General features: G+C 39.2%; 1 protein-coding gene across 1 annotated transcript in view; it reads left to right on the top strand.

Moving 5' to 3' along the window:
- tspan15 (tetraspanin 15) overlaps positions 1-23,896 on the top strand; it is a 29,676-nt gene that overhangs the window by 3,251 nt on the left and 2,529 nt on the right. The window contains exons 2-7 of the mRNA XM_084541439.1: positions 5,946-6,131; positions 6,639-6,713; positions 9,359-9,454; positions 19,913-20,029; positions 21,184-21,234; positions 22,021-22,137. Of these exons, the coding sequence (XP_084397565.1) occupies positions 5,946-6,131; positions 6,639-6,713; positions 9,359-9,454; positions 19,913-20,029; positions 21,184-21,234; positions 22,021-22,137 (642 nt within the window). The remainder of the gene's footprint in view (positions 1-5,945; positions 6,132-6,638; positions 6,714-9,358; positions 9,455-19,912; positions 20,030-21,183; positions 21,235-22,020; positions 22,138-23,896) is intronic.

Raw genomic sequence — 23,896 nt, 5'->3', positions numbered from 1 at the left:
TTACTGCGTATGTTAGAGGAACCATGAGATGATGACTAATTTCCTGTTTACTGTGATATAATGATTTAAATCACACGGGGGGAGAATGGCACATTCTAAACTATCTTTTGTACTGTACAAAGACCTGACCAAAAATAAAGCAAAGAATGAGGGTGACAAGAATACCTCAGGTCGTGAAAGCCATTCATTCTTTGAAAGCTATTCTGATATAAATGGAGCTTTGTGGATACGTCAGCAATTCTGAATGACGTTTGTTATTTGTCCCAAGTTGATTCCTGTCAGCTGAATCTTAGAGTAATGCAATGTATTTAACAACAACCTCCACACTATGTTCCCAACTGAACTCCTTATTTGTCGATCTATTTTTTTCAGTCTGCTGCCTCGGATCATCTGCCTTTCTTTACCTGTATTTAGCCAGTAAAGGCTGACTGAGTACATACTGAAACACAATGAAACACTTCCCGTTAGAACTTCCTGCTTAAATCAGCCCCTGGACTTTTGACCACAGAGCAGCTGTAAGTGCATTTTAATTTAGGGTGAGGGGAATCATTACATATTCAGCCTTCACGGTCCACCGACCTTTACCACCATTATCTGCCTGTCAGGTCAGCCTGTTTGTTTAACAGGCTTCAGTGTAGTCTATTAAGTCCAAGACACAAAGAAATCCTCCTCTGTTGTTTTCAGTGTAAACCCACACTAGAGTTGGCCAAACAAACGCGACAAAAGTCTAAAGGCATGTTAACATGTTCACAGTGAGGATAGCCTAGCTGTTTCTTCAGCCTAGTTCAAAGAGCACACAAATAGCTTGTCTCATTTTACATATTTATCTAATCTGAACATTCAAATACATGAAAATGTTCACAGCAACATGATCATCTAGAATGTATAAACTATAGACCAACGGATCAGCATGAAACAGGAGAGACCAGCTCTGTACGACAGTTTGTAGCTCTTCATAGTCTTCCAGCTTATGTCTTCTAGTTTCCACTTTTGAATCATGGATATATTTTTCTACCTCCTGTTGGTATGAAGAGGTACTTTATTGTCTGTCCTCATTACCGCAAGTTTGATGTTGGTTTGGAATGTCCCAATATTACAACTTATGGAATTTTAGTGTTCTGTTTGTGTATTATTATAGATTCGAACAACAATATGTCATCCAAAACATGCTTTCATCACCACACCCCTGTTTTTGGGGAAAACTATCCTATATAATAAAAGTGGCAACCTGTAAACAAACCAGTTTAAATTAATAAGCTTTGCCGAAGAGTTTCCGTGTTTCTGGTTGCACTAAAAAAACAACAACAACAACGAATCCAAATATGCGGATCTTTGAGAGATCTTTGTGGACATATACTGACTTAATTTACTGTACAGTATTTGGGTCATTTATAAATTAATTTAATTCTGGTGGTTTTCAGTTGGTTTAGTTTTCTATTCTGTTTTGTATTCAGTACTATGGCAAACATTTGTTTCCCACATAATGGGACAGGTACGTGCTGCAAGCCAAAGTTCCCAGATGTGCAGCTGGTCCGACGTCTGGTTGAACTTTCTGACGTTCCTGTATTGTATAAGCATGTGTTAAAGCATTTAACCTTGTGTTTTCTTTTCATTTTAAGTACTTTAATTTGAAGGTACTTGACTGGCTGCATTAAGATCAAATAACAATCTTTCATTGCCCTTTGAAGTAGCAGGAGCTCTGAAAGGTCTCTTGTCATTTTTAGTGTTCGGAGCCTCTTTGGCATCCCATCCCAAGACAAAAGTGAAACTGCCTACAGTTATTTGCTGCACTGTTAGAGTGTTGCACATTGTCGTCTTGTGTTTAATTGAAACACAAGTATCTTTCCATCAAAGTTGATATCATTTTGAATTGCTGTTCTTGAAATTCTGAAGTGACAACTGAATTGAGAGTTGTGATAATCCAACAATAAGTCCTTTTGGGTTCAATTTTAGTGCGTTCCTATTTAATGCCTGCAGACTGTAGCCTGGTATGAGAGCCACATGCGAGTTTCACAGCACTGAATGCTTCCACAGTAGTGAGTCAAGCACAGTAATAGCACTGTGAATTTATTTTAGCAGTGTGCAATTGGTTATATAATACAACTTAACATTGGCCTAATGCCCTGAAATTGTCGCCAAGTCATCTCTAAGTGCATGCTGATAAACAGAGCACTGCCTGTGTTGTTATATTTTACCAAGTATTTTTGTTACATCTTGTTTGCATGAACCAAAATGATTTCCAAAGCAGCAGCACACTTTGCAGAGATCACTCATGAATGTTGACATATTTTATTTTTTTGGAGAATTTTAGTGTTTAAATGCTCCAAGTGGTTTCCTTTCTCCTGGAAGTGAGTATGTAGTAAGTGTTTGACCAGCCAGCAGCAAGACACTGTAACAAGGACAGGGACATGTAAGGGAAAGACATCATGGTGGATTATAAACAGTGCTGTACCTTCAAAACTCAGAACTGCTAATGTAAAGCGCCTCTTTTCTTTCCTTCCTCTCTACTTGCTCCTTTCAGTCCTCTTTATTTCCAGCATGTTGTCTGTCTCGAAATAGACTGTGGGAGGCAAGCTGCAATAGCCAAAGAAAGTGGGGAGTTTCCAACAGCAATATACTGCTGCTATAGCTAAAAATGCTTATCGGTACAACCGTGAACAAATAGAATTTGCTTCAGTTTACATTTATGTAATAAGTTTGTCTTATAAAACTGAGCAGCTCAAATAAAAAATAACAGACTTTAGTTTATTACAACTTAATAAATGCTTTCTGGCTGCTTTTCCATCTCTGTAATTTTCGAATTGATTGTTTTGGATCAATACAGATGGAACACATTGAGGACAGGTTAACAGAGGAGGTTCGGACTCTTCTTGGCGAAATTTCAGAGAAAGTTTCAGTTGCTATTGTTGAAAATGAAGCAGGAAGTGAAAACAAAAATGAACCCGACTGGCAAAAAAGACACAGTGCTGACCAGCGAGCACACAAGCAGTGGTGGGCCATCAGGGCCAGCAAAGCCTTCTCTGCTGGTCTAAACTTTATCAAAATTACTGATTTACATTTAAATATTTTCCCATTAATCTTATTAAATTATTTTCAATATCATTTTCTTTTCATTTTATGGCTTGTCTGTCTCTCAACTGCTGTGTTTCTGGCAGTGTTACTGCATTAGAGCTTTTATCCAATCATATTTCAGCCATCACATGTTGCCAGAGTGAAAGAAATCTGCCTGGGCCTTCACAATGAAAACTGCAGGCAGCTGAAGCTTGAAATACATTGTAATGTGTGTGCTGTTCCTTTAATCAATAACATTTCAAGTTCGTATTCTTAGGCCTTCTCTGTGGCCAAAGGTAGCGTCAGCGTTATCACGTCCTCTAATGGGAGGGTCAGAGAGCCCCTCCGTTTAAGGCAAGCTAGCGGTTCATGTTCATCTGTTGTGAGTTGCACAAGGTAATCGTCCCCCGTTAACATTTTGATAGCTATTTTTTAACTCACCATGGAGGAGATGCTGTTGATTTGGTTGCAGATTTTCCTAGAAAGACAGTTTCACGGTGGACTTTCCGGGATAAGCTGGATATTGTGAGGAAAGTCTGCCGAATCCCGGAGCTAGCTAGCCTGACATAGCTGGGAAAACTTTCAGGACAGCGAATATGAGCACTACCCTTGGCTCACAGGCTCCAAGGAGAACTCTAAGTTGTTTCTAAAGTTCTGGTGAGTAAAATGGATTATGCACTGCCTGGCCAAAAAAGTCGCCACCTGGATTTAACTAAGCAAATAGGTACGAACCTCCTATTGGATAATTACTGCATGGGTGATTATCTTTCAGCTGTCAACAAGGTATTTAACCCCAACTGATGCAATGAGTAACTTCTCATTGCTTAAACAATCAATTTGAAAGACACATCCCATGGTGGTGGAAATGATGTCAGTCTGTTTGAGAAGGGTCAAACCATTGGCATGCATCAAGCAGAGAAAACATCTAAGGAGAAACTGGAAGGATAGTGGGGAACCATCGTCTTCCAGGAAGAATGGTCGGAAAAAATCCTGATTGATTGTGATTGGTGATCACTTAAATGTTTGTTGAAATCAAATCAAAGAAAACCAACTGTAGAACTCAGGGCTATGTTTAAAAGTGAAAGTAAGAGCATTTCCACACGTACAATGTGAAGGGAACTCAAAGGATTGAGAAAACCACTAATCAGTGAGGCTAACTGGAAAAAAAAGGTTTCAGTTTGCTCGAGAGCATAAAGATTGGACTCTGGAGCAATGGAAGAAGGTCATGTGGTCTGATGAGTCCAGATTTACCCTGTTCCAGAGTGATGGGGGCATCAGGGTAAGAAGAGAGGCAGATGAAGTGATGCACCCATCATGCCTAGTGTCTACTGTACAAGCCTGTGGGGGCAGTGCTATGATCTGGGGTTGCTGCAGTTGGTCAGGTCTAGGTTCAGCAACATTATGTGTCAAAAGAATGAGGTCAGCTGACTACCTGAATATACTGAATGTACATATTCCAAGATGACAATGCCAGGATTCATGGGGCTCAGATTGTGAAAGAGTGGTTCAGGGAGCATGAGACATCATTTTCACACATGGATTGGCCAGCACAGAGTCCAGACCTTAACCCCATTGAAAATCTTTGGGATGTGCTCTCGCAGTGGTCAGACTCTCCCATCATCCATACAAGATCCACAAATCATGTGAATGGTTATATTGAAGTCTGTTTTATAGATTTGACTTTGAAACAGTTATTTTTGTATTTTTTGTCATGACATACGTTTAAGCAGTTTGAATGGGATTTTAAATGAAAAAAGCATTTGAGCCTTGATGTTTATACTGCTGTGTTCACGTCTTTTTTATTGATTTTTATACCATGGTCTGGGTGAATACTCGATTACTCGATTCTGATTGGCTGGAGGGTGTAGGTTAAAAAGTGATAATGTACACCTAGGAAAGACGTTCGGTCAAATTGCCTGATGACAGTTTTAAATTATTGCGCTGGCTCAAACGCTAGATGGTAACCATGGCAACGGAGACTCAACGTTATTTCACAGTTTATTCATCGCAACAGCAAGACAGACAAAACATGAGTGATTTTATAATTTCTTTTAACTTATTTGGTGAGTTTGACAACTTTGAAGACTGGAATGCAGCAGAAGAAAAAGAGAGAATATGAAAAGAAAAAGGAGAAGCGACACAAGGAGGTGACACCGGAGGAGTTTAACGAATTAGAGGATGACAAGGACGAGATAAACACAAAGAAAACGATTTAGGAAACTCTCTGTGAACTTTGATTCTTTGAAACAAAATTTCGCATCATCCTCTGGACACACACAAGTAGCACTGGCCTTCTGAAATGATACTTCGTATCACATAACGTAAGGTTAAGCCATCATCTCACTTCCCATCACTGATCAACTGCTGCGGTCGGGTCGCTATGGCCAACGCCTGCATACGGGAGATATTAAATAGTGCGCTCGACTTGTAAAAATAAAAAAACCCTCACGATTTTAACTCTAAAACACATTAAAGCATTATTAATTGATTAAATATTTATTTCTTTCGTAAGTGACCATGGTATAAGCGGGAGCAACCGGACGGTTCACGCCTCCGCGTCGTCCATTAATTTCTGTTAATGGACACCTCGTCGGGCATTATCCCTTACATATAGAACTATTCCATAATGGAATTAATAATAATAACACATTCTCTGTAATAATCTCTTTCACTGTTGTTTTTGGTAACCTGGCAACCTCATCACTTTCCTCTGCCACTGCAGAACATGTGATTGATGGAATTCTGAGCCTTTGGTTTTGGTCCACTGACTGTTTTGTTCTTTTAATCATGTTTAAAGCTTCTGAAATTGTATGAATTCAAACACCTGCTGGTCTCCCCATCATGTTGAAACCAATGACTAATCCATCCGAATGGTTTCTCCTTTGTGTTTCCAGTTAATAGGCGGATTTGTCCTGGCCATTGGCATCTATGCTGAGGTAGAGAGACAATACTACAAGACGCTGGATGGAATGTTCTTGGCTCCATCTATAATCCTCATCCTACTGGGAATTGTCATGTTCATTGTTTCATTCATTGGAGTCTTGGCTTCACTGAGGGATAATCTGACTCTGTTGAAAGTGGTGAGTGGTACTCTAATAGATGGTTGTGTTGATGCTCAATCGGTTGTTCTATTCAATGCATGCTTTCACTAGATTTGTATTGTGTAATCTGATGCTTTTGAATAAAGGTTTGTCATAAATCGTAGGTTGTACATGGATACATACTGTATATTACATATATGTGCCATGATATTAATTTGTGTATATGGTTCATTCAGGTATATAATAATTGTTATACACCACAAAAATCAACTAATAACTTCATGTGATATGCTTACATTTTATGCAAAAGAAGTGTCACCTGATTGAGTGGGTGCTCTGTATACTGAGGCTACAGTTCTCAGTGCAGTGGAGCTACTTCGAGCCCTGCCGGTACCCTTTCCTGCACATTGTACTGTCTCTATCATAACTTCCTGTCTCTCTCTACTGAACTCTCCAGTAAAGGAACCAAAGGCCATAAAAATAACTAAGGATAAATATCCACATTAGAAATGTATAAATGACACTTTGTTGTGTGTTGTTTCACAGTTCATGTTCACCCTGACAGTGTGTCTGATCCTGGAGCTGCTGGGAGGAGTCTTGGGGCTGGCCTTTCACAACGAGGTGAGGTGCTCAATACGTTGATCAATAAAATACTTTAAATTTGGCGAGTAAGAGAAGTGAGATGGGTGTGAAGCTTGATCTCATGTTGTAACGAACAGCACTGACATTCTGTTCATCACGAGGAAGAGATGCGAACCACAGTAACCAAGAAAAACAGCTGAACCGTACTGTTTAATCGGAATCCTTGAGTGTGTTAAAATAATCAACCACGATCAGTTATGTAACACCACACTTCCACTGGGACAGTTTCAGAATGAGTGTTGTGATTATCAGTATGCCCTTCTGCCCTGACCTATCTTTGTGTCACTCTATTAATATTTTTCCTCTCTGTATTTTGCAATTTTAATATCCTTTGCTTTTGAATTAAAATCCAAATGATGAACTTCTGACAATCCATCTTCACACTTTTAACTATGCTGATATTAGTGGAAACCATATAGTCAAGCAGTGTAAACTTACACAAAGTGATGGTTGTCTGTTGTGTAAAATATATACCGAACCATTATTTTTCAATGCCACACACTGACATTTTGGTAATTTAAGACATGGCAAACAAAAGTATTTAAGCATTGATTTTGATTTGAGGGGTACCTTAATGCCCTTGTCCCACCGCCTGTTAAATGGCATTAACTCCCAGGATACCAAAACCATTTGTAGGTTAGGACAGAACGTGTTATATTGCAAATTTGTGATATGGGGCAATATAGATAAAAATGACTTTATGTATTTTCTCATTTACATGAAGATTTTGTTACAGCTGACTGTGCATGGGGCATTGAAATGTCTCATATTATTTCTGTCAGATAAAACCTTTAACACATTGCATATCATGCCTATTAAAATTACTGAAAGAATCTTTTGGGTCCTTAGACTTAATGAATGAGGAGGTTTTCGTGTAACAGACACTGGTAGAGGAATACTGCTAATATGGTCATCTAACCAGGGTTCATATTTTAATGCAAAACTTATTTAATCAGTTCTGCTCATGAAAGGCTCTCTCTTTCATATTATGGCCCTGTGGGGGGAGGCTTTGGTCTTTTCACCCTTTTTAATGGTGTTTAATCATCTCATTTCCATGATTGTTACTTAGGAGAAAATAAAGGCCTGTCTTGCATTTTCTATTTTACTGTTAGTGACTGTGAAAGGAACAGCTTGGCTATCAACAATATAGCTGTATATTCTAGTATAGATGGAGTTTTAAATTAAATAAAGATCAAGCTTCTCATATTTCTTTACTGTTGTATCATTTATATTGAGATTAAGTGCAGTGCATGTGAAATGTGTGCGTTTGCATGATTTAGGTTTCTTTGTAGAGTAAGTAGATGAATTATTTGAAATCTCATTTCCATGAACACAATATTTAAGGGAATAATGCCATTAGATAGGAAGTTCAAAGATTATAGTACTTTTCATCTTTCTCAAGGAAACATCTCAGTAGAAGAACTCCAGTTCCATAAATCTGCTCATTGTACTGTGGTTCCAATGTTGCCATAGCCCTATAGATTCACTGTGAAGAATGGACAAAGAAAAGACATGTGAATGAAATAAAATCCATTTAATCTCTGTGACTGAGTCTTAGGGGGTCTCATTTTATTATTACTGGTGGTCAAAGGAGAAAAATGGCATTGGGTTCATTGGGGATATACACCAATCAGGCATAACATTATGAACACCTTCCTAATATTGTGTAACTCTCACTTGTCCCTCCAAAACAATTGTGTCTTATCAGAGAATGGACATGGGCCTTCTGAGGGTGTCCTGTGGTGTTTGGCAACAGAATGTTGCTAGTGGGGGCCTTTGGGTCCTATGTGTTGATTGATCCCTGCTCTTAACAGATCTCACCTTAGGAGCACTCTTAAGAGCTAAGATTCTTTAGGAATACCTTTTATCTTTACTAGGATCTACTCTTAACTTTGAGGGGAAATTCTTGGAAACATCATGATTCTAAGAATTTTCTTTTGGCCACTAGGAGCAACTCTTTGCGCTAAGAATCTTTAGGAATACGGCCCCAGGTCAACACCTTGTGCTGTTCTTCATGTTTTTTTTGAGTTGTTCCTAAACCGTTTTTGTGTGTGTGTCTGTGTCATGCTGCATCCTGCTGGGGATGGCTGCTGCCTTCAAGGAGTGTCATTGCTATGGGGTGGGGGTGCCTGGTCTGGTCTAGGTGGGTGCTACATGTCTAAGTAACATCCACATGAATGCCAGGTCCAAACGTTTCCCAGCAGAACATTGAATTGTCACAAGATGGTCAATGTTATTTACTTCTTCTGTCAGTGGTTTTAATGTTGTGGCTGATTGGTGTATATAGAATGTGTCAGGTGTATCAGAAACTAAATGAAATTAAATAAATGAAAAACTCTGAATGAATGTTTCTTAGTAGAGTTTCAAGTTACAAATATTTATTCTCGGCCTCTGGATAAACTAATGTGACCCGGCTGCACCAGATTGTGACTGACAGATGTGAGCTGTCAGACTGGCACATTTTAATATTCCAGTTCGGTGGATCAGTCACCTTGACTAATCAGAGCATTTCCTCTCCACAGTTGCCTGTTCTACGCCCTGATTGTTGATCAGCAGTGCCATTAACACGGTACCATGACCTCCTCCACCCCATTAACGCACACTGTCTTTTTTCCCCCTTCCAGGCAATGGCGTTAATTAACAAAAACATCCGAAAGGGCATAGTTAACTACTATGACGACCTGGACTTCAAAAACATCATGGACTATGTTCAGAAGAAGGTAGGATTATGGAAACTGTTCCAACTAGTGTTGGAGGAAACTGCAAACACTGAACCCTAATGTTGACATCAGGCTGTGTCTAAAATAATCAGATGTTGCTGTGCACCTGCTCTCTGACTGTGTCACACTGCCAGACACAGCCTTAAGCTGAAGATCTCTTTTCCAGTTTTCATCAAGAGCATGGGGATGCAGTGCCCGGGGGGAGCAGTCTGATCACACATTGAACTAATCCTTATCACTAATGAGTACAGGAAAGGATCGGTCCTTCAGTCTCCAGGCTACAGGCCTTATGCCATTAAGAAATAATTGTGGCCAACACCTGTCCAGTTGGAAGATTGTGGCTTGATTAAATGATCATTTGGATGCTTAAAGCACAAAAATGGTTACTGGGCTGTGGTGTGGCTGGAAGTTGAGTGAGTTTGAACTTTCACTCAACTGTCGAGTGGCATACTTCACATTAGAGATCCCTCTATTTGTCTCCAGTTTATAGAGTGTGGCTCAAAAGTAAAAATGCACTTGTATGCACCAATTAGGATTAACCAGGATGTAATCTGAAAGTTACCACAGTTTTGGTGTTGTTGGCCTTTGTTTCTAGTTTTCAGAATTAGTAATTTATCTAGCACAAAATGTTACTTAAATCACCCAGGGTTGCCTCCACATATTATCTGGATTTATAATAGATAGACAGTTGGCTATTAAGTTTTCTATATAATAATACAACATTGATGTGTTTGCACCTTATTTCTGACGCTGCAAAACATCTCTTCTACCTGGGAGAGTTATTGCAGGAGACAAATCTGAAAATTATACTCCTGCAGTGTAGATCAAGAAAAATTACTTTAGCGTATTTATTTCGGTAGGCCTTTAACACAATGATCTTGTTTGTTTTTGAAAAGACTTTCCACTTCATCAACAATCCAAACAAAAGAAGAGGATCTCGCTTTGCCCGCCAATTTATTATTTGTTGTGCTGCTTGAAGATCTTAACTTGATAACAGCAACCGCTGATTCAGTCATGGTAGAAAGCCATTTGGCAGAAGTGTGTAAAGCTTCTTTCATATTGTGTTTGTCATAGTGTTAATCTGTTGGTTACCTCAAATTCCCTGGAATAGAACAGATTTTTGGGCTTTCCTCTGAAAATCTCAGTGGGTCCATCAGCACATGTGGACTTGTCAATGTTTGTCCACTCTTCTTTGCAAAAATGCTGCAAATCTCTCAGATTGCGAGGGCAACTCATGTGCACAGCCCTCTTCAGATCACCCCACAGATTTTCAGTATGATTCAGGTAGGGGGCCCGTCTGGGCCATTCCAAAACTTTAATCATCTTCTTGTGAATCCACTCTTTAGCTGATTTGGATGTATGCTTTGGGTCGTTGTCGTGCTGAAAGATGAAGTTCCTCTTAATCTTTCCCTCCACCTTGACTAAGGCCCCAGTTCCAGCTAAAGAAAAACAGCCTCAGAGCCTGATGATGATGCCACCACATGTTTCATTGTGGTATGGTGTTCTTTTTGTTATGTGCAGTGTTGTTTTTGTGCCAAACATACCTTTTGGAGTCGTGGCCAAAAAGATCAACCTTGGTGTCATCAGACCATAACACATTTTCCCACATGCTTTTGAGAGGCTCCAAATGTGTTTTTGCAAAATGTAGCCAGGCTTGGATGTTTTTCTTTGTAAAATATGGCTTCCATCTTGCCACCCTACCCCATAGCCCAGACACATGAAGGATATGGGAGATTGTTGTCACATGTAAATGTACGGCCAGTATTTGCCAGAAATTCCTGCAGCTCCTTTAATGTTGCTGTAGGCCTCTTGGCAGTCTCCCTCACCAGTTTTCTTCTGGTCTCTTCATTAATTTTGCAGGGATGTCCAGTTCTTGGTAATGTCACTGTTGTGCCATATTTTCTTCACTTGATGATGACCGTATTCACTGTGTTCCATTGTATATCTAATGCCTCAGAAATTATCTGGTACCCTTCTTTTGACTGATTGGAAGCTCTCTCTGGACCTTGGCTTTTGCTGTAAGATGTGACTAAGTTAATGTCAGGAAAATCCTACAAGAGCTGAACTTTATTTGGGGTTAATCTGAGGCACTTTAAATGATGTACACTGTATGTCTCTGCTCAGACTGACTATGTGTGGAATAAATTGAACATGTACATGTGTGACATGTGTTTGCAGTATTTTTAAAAGTAGGTTACAGTATATCACCCTAATGTGATATATTTTTATCCTTTATTCCCATTAAGCTCTGGACAGCTGGATATCCAGATAGTGAGGGAGAAAAGGAATTTAAAGATCAAGTAATGACGAATGATTCGTAGATAAAATACATTCTACATATCTTCAGCTGAATCACTTACTTTGTAATCTAAACAGATCTGATGAGTCTTTCTTGAAAAACAGCAGGCAGTTAAGTGTGAAAACTCAATTTGAAATATCATTAATAATAAATCATATCTAATCTAGATCATTTGAAGAAAGTGCTGCCTGTTCTGTTTACAGAAAGTGCTGCCTGCTGCCTGTGTGTGTTTAGCTGTTTTTGTTTTGGATGTACCGTAGCTACTTCTGCTTTTAAACCGTCATGTTTCAGTCGATTTTCCTGTGTTTGAATCAGACTTGTCTCTGTCATGTATAAAACATAATCATAGCATCAGAAGAAAAGTGTTTTGTCGAGATCGGGCTAGAGAACACCTTCATACTGGATGACCTAAACAAACTGAATGGTGTCCAGAAGTTTCCACCAGCAGCAATATTCACGTGCATTGATTTTGTTTTTTTTCTTCGTTCAACTGAACATTGTATGTAGCTCAAAGCTGAAACAACAAAGTTATTTAAATTGTTCAATACAGAAATAATATGCAACTATTCTGGTAATAGTTTGATAGTTTAATTTTTAGTCATGCCCTTTCTAAGATTTTGCTGCTTCTTAGTGATGGTAAATTAAATGTACATTCACTGACCACTTCCTTAGGTACATTAGTGAAAACAAATGCGTTCTAATGTAACAGCCCTGCACTAAATCTTGGCTTCCTGACTTTTAAAATGTTCAGTTTATGTTGAAACAATATAAGAAAGGTGGCAGTCCAATTCTATTGTCATTGTGGAGGATGGTTCCATTTTCACTAACAAGACCACGCCTCTTGATATTCAAAGAAGTTTATTTGACCAGGTTAAAGAGAAAGGAAAGATAGGAGATTGAACGGAAGGGTCGAGGGGTCGAGGGGAAGGAAAAGAGAATTGAGTAGCGACTGATGATGGTCCTTGGAAGATTGGACGTAGGAACCCAGGGAGAGAGATTCAGGGTGGGGGCATATCTCTGGAGGCGTCGGCTCCTTGACCCCCTGGTTCCTGCAAAGAGATTGTAAAGGAGAAGAGAGAACAGAGAGGGTCGGGGTGGAGGGGTTTTGAGAACTGAGTCAAACAGGCGAGAAGAGGTTATGTGCGTCTATATAGGCAGGTGCGGGTAATTGGGTGTTTGAGGCGTGGTCCTGTTCCTGAACCTCAGTTATTTAACTTCATAAATTGGATTGAATTAAACACTTAAGTGTTTCTATTTAGCCTAGATCTAATCAGTTTAATTAGAATCATGCTTAATCCTGTGTTTTCAGTGTCAACCTTTTTTGTTACAGCTGTAAAAATATGTTTTGTATCGGCTGTGCAACAGAAAATGAGAAAAATCTCATCATGGAGCGCAGGACTAATCTATATTAACAGTAGGTCATATCATATCTTGTATGCAGTTCATTTCAAGCTGACCTTTATATTCACTGCGTCTCAGTGTTCTGACGGAGATGTGACATTTATTCCACCAGCAATGGCTCCTTCTGACTTTGTGGAACACAGGGAGGGCCCTTTACCCACACACTTACATCACATAATTAATCATAATAGTTGTCATAACATTGATTACTGTGTCATGTTGTACCTGAGCTAATTTTTTTTATTTATTTCCTCCATAAGTGTAAATCTCAGAAACCAGAAACCCCCGGCCTCAGAAACACCACGCAACTCAAATACTTCCACCACTTGTTAATCACGATTTACTGAGCAGTCTCAGCAGTCTGCGTTCTCACAGCTCTGCAAACAACAGAGCCATTCAGTATCTTGGGACAGTCAGTCACTTCATCTCGTGAGCACTGTGTGGTTGTGTGACACAAAAGAAATCATACATATTTATGAGTTCATTTTGGATTCATCACAGGAAGCATTGGTGGCCTTTAGAACAATATTACATACGCGTTCCACATTTTAATAGTAGTAAACACAGTGAGCTTTACGTTGAAATGCACACAGCAACAAGCTGCTTCTGTGGCATGAAAATATAATAAGCAGCATGCAATGAAATTCAGCAACACTGAAAAAAGAACAACTTACATACAAAAGGAAAAATACAGTAAATATGTATAATATGAATACTAATGTGTGAGTTGATGATGTTTTAAGTTCACTTTTGGAACAAAGACACAGTTTTGATAGATTTAATCGGTGTGTTATTTTCGGAGCAGGACCACCGTAACAAAAATGAATCACATCTGGACAAACATGATGATCTGATGATGTCTAAGTGAAGTCAATATTCCTGAAGTACTCCAATGTCATAAATCTCAAAATTGCCTTTGCAATTTGTACAGCATACAATACTGCCCATCTTCAGATTGAATACCGTATAGATTGTAGTTATTGATCCAAATTAATAAAACCTTTGAACACTCAGACCTGAATACAAGCAGAGAAAAAATTCTGCTTCAGTATTTGAAGGTCATCGACCCATTCTGAATCACAATAATCACTTTTTGAGAGTACAAACCCTTGGTTTAAGCCATTGTAAGGTACCATTACCACAGCAACAATAGCAATTGCAGCAGCAGTAGCGCTTCACTTTGTAATATTAGCGCACACACAGCTCTGCATAAGGCACGTATTTGTTGAAAACCTATGTATTGCTGCTCTGCCTTAAACACAAAAAATACTTTTCAGTCCTTTTTGTGAAATAATAGTGAATGTAAAGGGACTAAGTGCTGACAGAATTCAGAAATTGAATCTTTAATTGGAGTCATGGTTTCTCTAACAAGTTATCATTGGGACTGTTTTTTCAGCAGAAAGAAAATTTATTGGAACTTGTTGTGTTTTTAATGGATTATCCAGGGTAACAAGACACATGTCCATGCAAGATGCTAAAAAATAAACCCAGATGATTTCCCACTTCCAGACAGTTTGCTGCGTGTCACAGTTCAATAAAGGAAAACAATGCAAAGTAAAATGAAATGGTAATTCTTCACAACCCGTATTGCTCTTGCAAATGCCATTAAAATAAGTGATATCTATAAACCATTTTAAATAAAGACAAAAGTCAAGCAATGTGGTGAGGATGATGGAGTTGTGAGTCTTTAAATCTGTTAAACAACAAACAGGAGCACAACTGAACTGAAGAAGCTGCTTGGATGAAAGTGGTCTTTTCTTTAGCTTTCTTTTTGATGGCTTCTCCTAGAATTACAACTGTGGGGGAAAAAAATTACAAAGCACGCAGGTGAAACCAACAGTGTTTTTGTTATTTAAAGGTGTTAAGTCAATATTGGCATTTTAGAACAAATCCGTCACCCCGCCTGTCTGTTAATGACCCTTGTCTTCATCCCTGAGACCCAGAGAAATGCTGATTGATCAGGTTGGTCTTAACAGCGTGTCCATCCATCAGATACGAGGTGGGCTTAACATTGGCAGGAAAAGTCCATCAACCATGTGGTCCGATAGATTGTTTTGTCAGACCTCTGCTGCTGCCCCTCCGTCTTGTCAAGGCCTTGTTAATGCTATAAGTAACTATTATCTTCAAGAAAGCATCATTGTAAGAAAAGTTCATATTTAATGTGTGTCATTAATAGTAAAGTCATTCAGTAATAAAAAAATATACATGCAAATATTTATCTACACAGGACTTCTCCAGTGAAGCATTCTCTTGTCAGGCATTTTGACTCTACAATGACAACCTTTATATTTATAAAACAAACATAGTTACGCCATGGCTTCGGCAAAAGTATACTTTCTTCAAAAACATGAAATGCGTTACCATTGGTTGTTTCAGTGCACAGGTTGAGTTGGCGTTTCCACGTGCTGAACTCTTATTTGAGTGAGGAATAAAGCAGCAAGTAGATGAGACCGAACTTTTCTCAAGGGAAACATAACAGATATGGACAGAAGAGGCGCAGAAGTGAAACCGAGGGAGGGAAATTGAATTGTAACAGTAAAGTCTGCAGGAATAAAAGCAATGTGTTTCTTCCCACAGTACAAATGGGGGTGCAAAGCTGTTTTTTACTGAAAGAAACGGTGTCCTGTGTGCACCAAGCAGCTCTTTTGTCACCAGTAGCACTTACGGTACTTCTTACTTTGCGGTCTGTTTCCAAACCTTGTGTCAGAATTTTGAAAATAATTGACAAGTGTGTGGTGTCTGATGCTAAGATTACCTTTCTGTACCGTAAACTGCAACAGCCTGCCCCTTAAATGTAATTGTGTCTAGAACATGCCATTTCCTGCACAGTTTCTAACCGATCAACTGATGTTGCAGTGACATCCACTTCTTAGTTCTGAGTTATTGTGGCTTTGCTTCTTCTTTAGCTGTAATTGCTGTGGGACAGCACATAGAGAGGTGACATTTGGCAGAATGATGGATAATTGTTTGTGGGTAGGCTTCTTCCTAGAAAAAAATAACACACACTTACGCTTGCACTGACACATACTGTTAACAAGTATTTGATTTTCTCTGCCATCCCCTGCTTTGCTGTGTGTGTGTGTGTGTATGTGTTTGTTTTCATTAAGTTGTGGGGAATACCAACACATCTTTCCAACAAATACTAATGTAGTGGGACCATGTTGTTGTTGTGGGGTTAACTTTCTGGGAACCACAACATTTTGAGGGTTTTAGGGTAAAGGTTACAGCTACCCATTCACACAAGTGCACACATATTCACATACCAGCTTCCCAAGGTTAAGTATAGTATAGAATAGAATAGAATAGAATGTCTTTATTGTCATTGTACAAGTACAACGAAATTAAGGTGACCTAAGGTCCCTCTTAGGTGCCATAGAAGTACTGGAATAAAAATAAATAAATAAAAAAATAAACTAGAATAAAATATATATATGTACAAAACTACTATATGTACTATACGATATGATAATCCTTTATTTGTCACACAGTGGGTTAAATAAAGCCAGGGTTAACCCTTTGGATCGTAGACAACCTGCTGAGCTACAATAGGTAGAGCGGGTTAAATTGTTTTAAAATGTTTATCCTGCACTCCAGGTGTATAATAATCTTTCACACAATCTGAGGCTCTCTCAAATTTTCATGTCCCTCCCTCCCCCTGCATCTCTCCTTCACCAGCTGCCTGCTTTGGCTTTCAGCTTGAGCATGAATGGACGGTGCCTGCTCGGGTCATTGGAGTTGACCCGTTTGAGCAGACTGGGCTTTTTAGGAGCTCTGTTGTTTTCTGGAAACACATAAATATGTGGCAATATGGCAAAATATGTAGCCGTTTCATGCGGACTTGTCATATGTTGTATTTATTATATTACATGAGTAAGTAGTGAGTTACAGCTCACAATGATTGACTCTATTTTGTTATGACATATTGACCGTTTGCAGAACTGTTGTTTTGACGTAGATGTCAGATTTCATGCACAAAAAAAAGATTGCTGAAAAAAGGAGGTTAACTGTTGGTGAAGACCTTTATTCTGCGGTTGAACCCCTTGAAGTTTATTTAGATGGAGTCATAGTGTTGTGGGTCAGAAGTGTTGTTAATTCAGTTACTATTTTGACTGATGAGTGATTCCCTCCAATCATCATCATCTGACAGTCATCAGTGGTAGATTAGATTAGATTAAGGTCTCTCGGCCAAGTATACTTGTGTATACAAGGAATCTGGTCCCATCCGTGAATTAGTGAACACACAAAGCACACAGTGAGGTGAAGCACACACTAACCCGGAGCAGTGAGCTGCCATGCTTCAGCCGCTTTCTACCAGTCAGGGGGTTCGAACCGGCAACCCTCCGGTCACAAGCCCAAAGCGCTAACCAGTAGGCCACGGTTGCCCACTGCTGGAGAGTGAACAGAGTTTCTTCTTGCATATTAAATAGAGAGATACCAGTAAACATATAAATAATACATATAAATATGTGAATGTGGTCCTCAGTGGTAAGACTGGTAATTCATAAATAATAGTGTCTCTAGTTTAACAGGAAAGAGGCATGACTGAGCTTAAAAAGAAAAAAATGCGTTTCAATCATTCATCTATATACATACAATCATAATGTTGTTACATGGGTGTCATGTAATTTCTCTCTTAAAGCCAAAGCTTGGAGCAGTCAGCTCAGCTGCCCAATTAGCCACACAGTTAGTCACTCTGTCAGACAGTCAGCCAGGGAACAGCCGCTCATCAGTCAGCTGGGCAATTGGCTACAAAACAAGTTGCTCCTTCTGCAGCTATTTTATTCTGGGAGGCACGACTGAGCACTTTCATTTCGTATTCCTGGTAATTGATCTCTGAAGAATATTTGCCATCTATCAATAAAGAAGATGAGAGAAACGCACAGAACGAAATGGACAATGTAATGGTTCATCTGTGACGGCAGCAGAGGCAGAAATCGTTTTATGATCTCACCGAAACAATATTTGATTAACACATGAGACATTTGTCACTTGATTTACTTTGTATTTCACTAGAGCCTGAGTAAAGAAACTGTTGTGTAATCTAGACATCGGTCTGGAAGACACCGTAAGCAGGCTCTCTCTATAGTCTGAGGGGATGAAGAGACCCTGTTTTGAGGTTGATGTCATGAGGATGCATAATGACATCAGTCTTCACATAGACTGGATTTACTGCCAGGAGTGTTGTATTAAAGGCCTTTACACATGCACCTACTAAACTGACTCAGTGTTGAGTCATATTGTTTCTGAACTTCCATGCACTGATCACATCATAATAGCTTCACCTTCTGTTGACCTGTCTATGGGTCCTGACCCAGTGTGCTGGAAAAACAACTCTGTGCTCACACCAACGAGAAGAGGGAGTCACACCTCGACACTGGCATCGTATTCTGTATAATAATGACACTACTTCGGAAAGAGCAGCCTATATTTATTCATATTTCCACTTTATCTCTTGTCTTGTCCTCTCTTTCTGCCTCGCTTTCCCCCTACTGAATAAAGTATTTGTGTAAGTGAGTGGATGTACCAAGCTGAGCAAATACAGTGGAGTACAAAATACTGAATGGAGAAGGATGGTACTATTGTATGTTGCTTGCCAATATTTTATTTAAATATTGAAAGGCATTTGGTATATTTGTGATATTTATATTTTTTAATAGACTTCTCTCCTGCTCCATGTTATCAGTTGTCACATACAGGCATAGCTGAATTAACAGCTGTCCCCCATTAACGTTATCTGTTAATTGTGCTTGTGCTGTTATGAAAACTAAATGTTCCTAGAAAACTTGCCAAAGGAAAATTTCTCCTGTTAGTATGCTGATGGTAATTGAAGTACCCAACAGTCTGCAAGCCATGTGACTCACAAACCCTCAATTAACACCAGTAATGAAGTTGTTTGAAGCAGCGTTCAGTCAATGTTTGTTAAAGCTCTCAGCCCAAACCAATAAATGATTAGCTTCCTTTAGATGCCTTATCGAAGCAACAGTTGTTGCTTTTTTCCTCACAGATTTTCTGTCTGTCAACCATCAACAGGTGTTGACAGGCGTCAGTCGTAACAAGGTCTTATCGGTTCAGGACGGAACACCTCAGTCTGCTGCTTTAAATGTCAGCTGAATGTGCCTCTCACTAGAAACAGATGGAACTGTGCTTGAAAAACTATGTATTTTAAAGCTCTCTAGTCAGAGTGAGAGGACACATAAAGCTTTTTTGATGTTGTACTTTGTTGTGCTATTATACATGGACGGAGGGAGAGAACAAAATAAATTATGGGTTGCTTTAACCAGAATTGTTTTTTAATTACCAGGCGCTGTGTTTTAATTATTTACCAGTTGTACTGTCAACAGTAATGACTCAAATTATCATATGAGAATCAAATTGCTTGTCGTAAAGAGTTTATTGGTTGGTTGTATATGTGTCTTATATTGTATATTGTGTTTCCCACCCAGTGCACCACCTGTACTGTGCACTCATTTTGTTGGCATAGAGAGAAACATACACACACAAACAAGCACACCAAAAACCAAACAAACAAACAAAAAAAACACTCAAACTAATTACATGCAAATTATTGTCAGTTATGGCTCATTTGCTCATTTCATCCTAAAATGTTACTGTCATGATGCCAGCACAGCAGAAATAATGTTTTTACTAAGTTGTTACTCTCATTTCATTTTCCCCTTCTCTGACTGTTATTGGGATTACATATCCTCTTCCTTCTCTTTTTCTCCTTTTAATTCGAGCATCTTTCTTGTCTCTGACAGTTTAAGTGCTGTGGAGGTCAAGACTTTAAAGACTGGGAAGTCAACATGTACCACAACTGTTCTGCACCTGGTCCACTAGCCTGCGGTGTCCCGTATACATGCTGCGTTATTACTAAAGTAGGTATCACTATTGCTTACTATTATCAATACACTAACTGCTTCTATACCTGATGTTAGTGTGATAATGCTACTGTTTGTTTGTTGGACCTCCTGTATTTCCAAACATAGCTAACACTTCTCCGTGCTCAAGGGTACATAACATACCCATATCCTCAACAGAACTGTTGGTAACCAAGCTATGGGTAATGGAGTTTTTGACAATTTTCATTCACATATTTTTATACGAGTGCAATGTTTAATCAACGCAGTATCTTGTAATTTTGTACTACTTAGATCATTAAAATGTGTGGAAAGGATTAGATTCCAGCACGTGTAACTAGACCAAACATGACGTACAAAGCACTTCAGAATTGCTGCCTGTATTTTTTTATAATGGGGCTGTGAAGCCCTGGACTCTCAGATCACTGTGTGTGTGTGTGTGCGTGTGTGATTATGATAATAGCTGTAATGTGTGGAATTACAAATTAAAATTCATCACCTCATCCTTATGATGGTGATTAAGCCTTTGCCATACCACACACAGGCAATTTTCTCCCACTCCAAACAGCATGTGCTCCTTATAATTTATACACCTACACTTTCCAGGATTTATATGCAGAAAGACAACAAACGAAAACTTTGTATTCCGACAGCCAGGAGTGTGACGAACTAGCTAACTCTCCCTTGTGCCACACTTTTTAACTGTCATGTGTCACCTGTGATAATGATGTTAATTGGGTGTAGAAAGTTGACTATTTACAGTATGATCCCATTAAATGACAACATGTGATGTGTCCCTTTTGTCATTGGTCACAGTTTTTTGTTCCATTTTTACACTGAACTTAGAATCTCAGTTAGGGGATAATTGCAGTAGATGAACTGATGAGACAAGCAGCCTGGAGGAGGCCAGCTAGGTAACGTTATCCCTATGCGCCGAAAGTAGCAGTGGCTAGAGACATTATGTTTTTGCGTTGTCCATCTATTCTGTTCTAGTGAATGGATCATCTCAGGAATGCCTTAAAGGAATTTCCTTCAAAGTTGTCACTACATTTGTTAGCAGTCTTTACAGGCGTAGATGGAAACTGCCACTTGACTGGTTGACAACCACAAAGCTGTACAAGTCCAGCTATGTCTAAGTCTTAACTTTGTCTCTCTGCTTCTCTTCCCTCCAGCCTAATGAAGTGGCCAACACCATGTGTGGGTGCAATGTGCTGAAGGAACTGGTAAGACATATATCTATGAATAAACTCAGAAAAGACAGATGCCTGTTTAAGCTTTACAGTTGAGCTCTTCATCTTTATTATCCATGAAAATTATCCATAGTGGTTCATGTCTGTTTTGACCTCCAGAGCAGGGTAATTTATTGGGAAAGTAGCAATTACACACAATTATTTTGAAACCCATTTGTGCTTTCATGTAGTGTTGTCTCACTGAGGGCCAGATGTTTCTCAGCAGTGACTGTTTGTCTGTAACTGCCATGTGCAGTTGTGTACCTCGCACCAATATGGCCACAAATCCCTAGAATACTGAAAATGGGCATTTCTCAAAATGCCTTCTTGTCTGTACTTGTGTACTTATTGTTATTAGTCGCTGCCCAAGTACTGTTCCAATTCAAAGTACTCATCTGACCAAGTACTGTCTAAATGTCCGGATGTGTTCTTTCTCTGCCCGTCTTATCGAGGATGCATCTGGCGGTATCATTTGTTGACTTTCGCAGGCATCATCAAGAACACTGTTGTTCCAAATACCAAATGACCCTCCTCCATCCTCCATCCTCCATCATCCCGTCCACCAGAGTCTCTGCTTTAGAATCAAACTTGTCAACTGAACTATCAAGGGCGCAAGTCCAAAACATTCATACTCAGTATTGATAAATGCCCACCGTCTCAAATAATCTCATGTTAATGTATTCATGCAAAATAAAAATCAGCTGAGCGTGTGTCTATATTTTTGTAAGAGGGGAGAGGGTGCTGTAGTTTTAAATCTAACTATCATATTCTGTCTGACAGGGTTTGACTGTGGCTGACATCATCTACGTCAGAGGCTGCACAAATGCATTTATCATCTGGATACAGGACAACTATAAGATAATGGGTGGACTGCTGTTAGGGATCCTGGTGCCTCAGGTACACACAAACACACTCAAAAATACACACAAATAAAACACATAGCTTAGTGCAAACCAGTAGTGGGGCGCACCCCTTATGCTTGAACGATAAACAAGCCTCCGGGGAGGTGCGTGAAAAAAATTCTGTTCTGACAAATGCAAGGCGGACTGATATGGCTGTTGCCACAGACCTACAAGCACATTGTTGTTTAAAGCGGCTGTTCCGTAGAGCCTTTTGTGAGCAGAATTTAACAGACGTTTTACTATAGTATTCTTTGTCTTACCTCAGTAAGATAAAGGTCTGTTTCTGATTCTCACGTGTGTTTGAGTGATGTTGCGTTATATATACCTGTGACTTTCACAGGGAAACGTGTAGCTGCTACAGTATTTTAGTACTGTAATTCAGTGCACATTCAGATTCAACATGTCTGTGAATATCAGAGCACAGTGGAATAAAACATGTATATTTATCAACCTGTAAGGTAACTCAGGGGACTAAATGGGAGAAAAAGTAAATTGCTTCACCACTCAGACGCCGCAGTAGCAATCAAATAAGCGGTGCAATTTTCGCAAAGGGCTGTACACTTCATTGTGGGTTGCTTTTATAGGCAACAAAGAAACGTCAGCCTATTGAAAGAAGTAATGGTACATCTGAACTTAAGTTCAGATTAAGTTTAATTTAAGAAGACAGAAGACATGGAGATTACCACTTTCATCTCTTTTTAAATCATATATTAAAAATTCAGACACGCTGACCACTTTGTGCGCATAAATGCAGGCCATGCTTTTTTGGACTTGAGCTGTGAGTAAGTCTTGAAATGAGTGTAGAAGCTTCTAATTTACCTTATTTTATGTCTCCTGGTTCCTCGGGGTGGCCCAAATAATCGATCTTATTCTACGCCATGAAGGATGCCTCAATTCTCTCATTTCGGTTCAGTTCTGGGCAAGATGTGTGGAGACATGAACGTAATTACACAAGACCATCCCACACAGTGGTCTTTTATCAAACATATTAGAAATTTTTATTGGATGCTGCATCACTAGAGCTTTGTCCAAGGACAAAATTATGTTCACCTTACATGGTGTTTTTGCTCTGATTCACCATTTGGTTAAATTAATGAATCAGGTGTGAGTGCAGAATGAAGAAATAAAGGAAGCATAAAACAAATTTGTCATTCATTATTTTCCCATTATAACCCTGTCCCTTTGGCAGGAAAGAGAGTCTGTTGCCTTTCAGAAATATCAATAAATATGAGTTTCTATGAGGCTGATAATTTGACACTGTGGGTCAGAAGTAAGTGTATTTTCACATGAAATAAATTTATTTCTCATTTCTCAAAAGGTATTTTAGTTTTCAGTGTCTCTGCAGCGTCTTCACAAACTGTATGAAATACCAGTTTTTAATATCTATGCCAGTGCTTATTTAAAGTGACAGCTGCAGAGATATTCTACAGTTTTTGGAGGACATCTATTCCCCTGTGGTAGTAATTTAATGACATCATGTTATCTGAGCATCTGTGCAGCTTCAAAACATACAGAGCTGCAGACTGATCACGCTGCACTGTCGCCATCAAAAACTGATGTCACTTCAGATGCCGATTCAGAGGAAAGGGTCTAATTTCTCTTTAAACACATTTCCCCAGTTCCACTGACATCACATTTCTCAATTAATCTCTTCCTCATGGCCTACATTGCAGGGACTAATTAAGGGGCAAGGGTAAAACACAAGTGAGACAAGTAACAAATGAGAAGCACCCATGGCGACCTGCCTTTCCTAT

Source organism: Chelon labrosus (assembly GCF_963514085.1).
Source record: "Chelon labrosus genome assembly, chromosome: 3".
NCBI classification, from domain to species: domain Eukaryota; kingdom Metazoa; phylum Chordata; class Actinopteri; order Mugiliformes; family Mugilidae; genus Chelon; species Chelon labrosus.
Note: the sequence above shows the minus strand (reverse complement) of the source record. Positions and strands in the feature narration are given on the sequence as shown.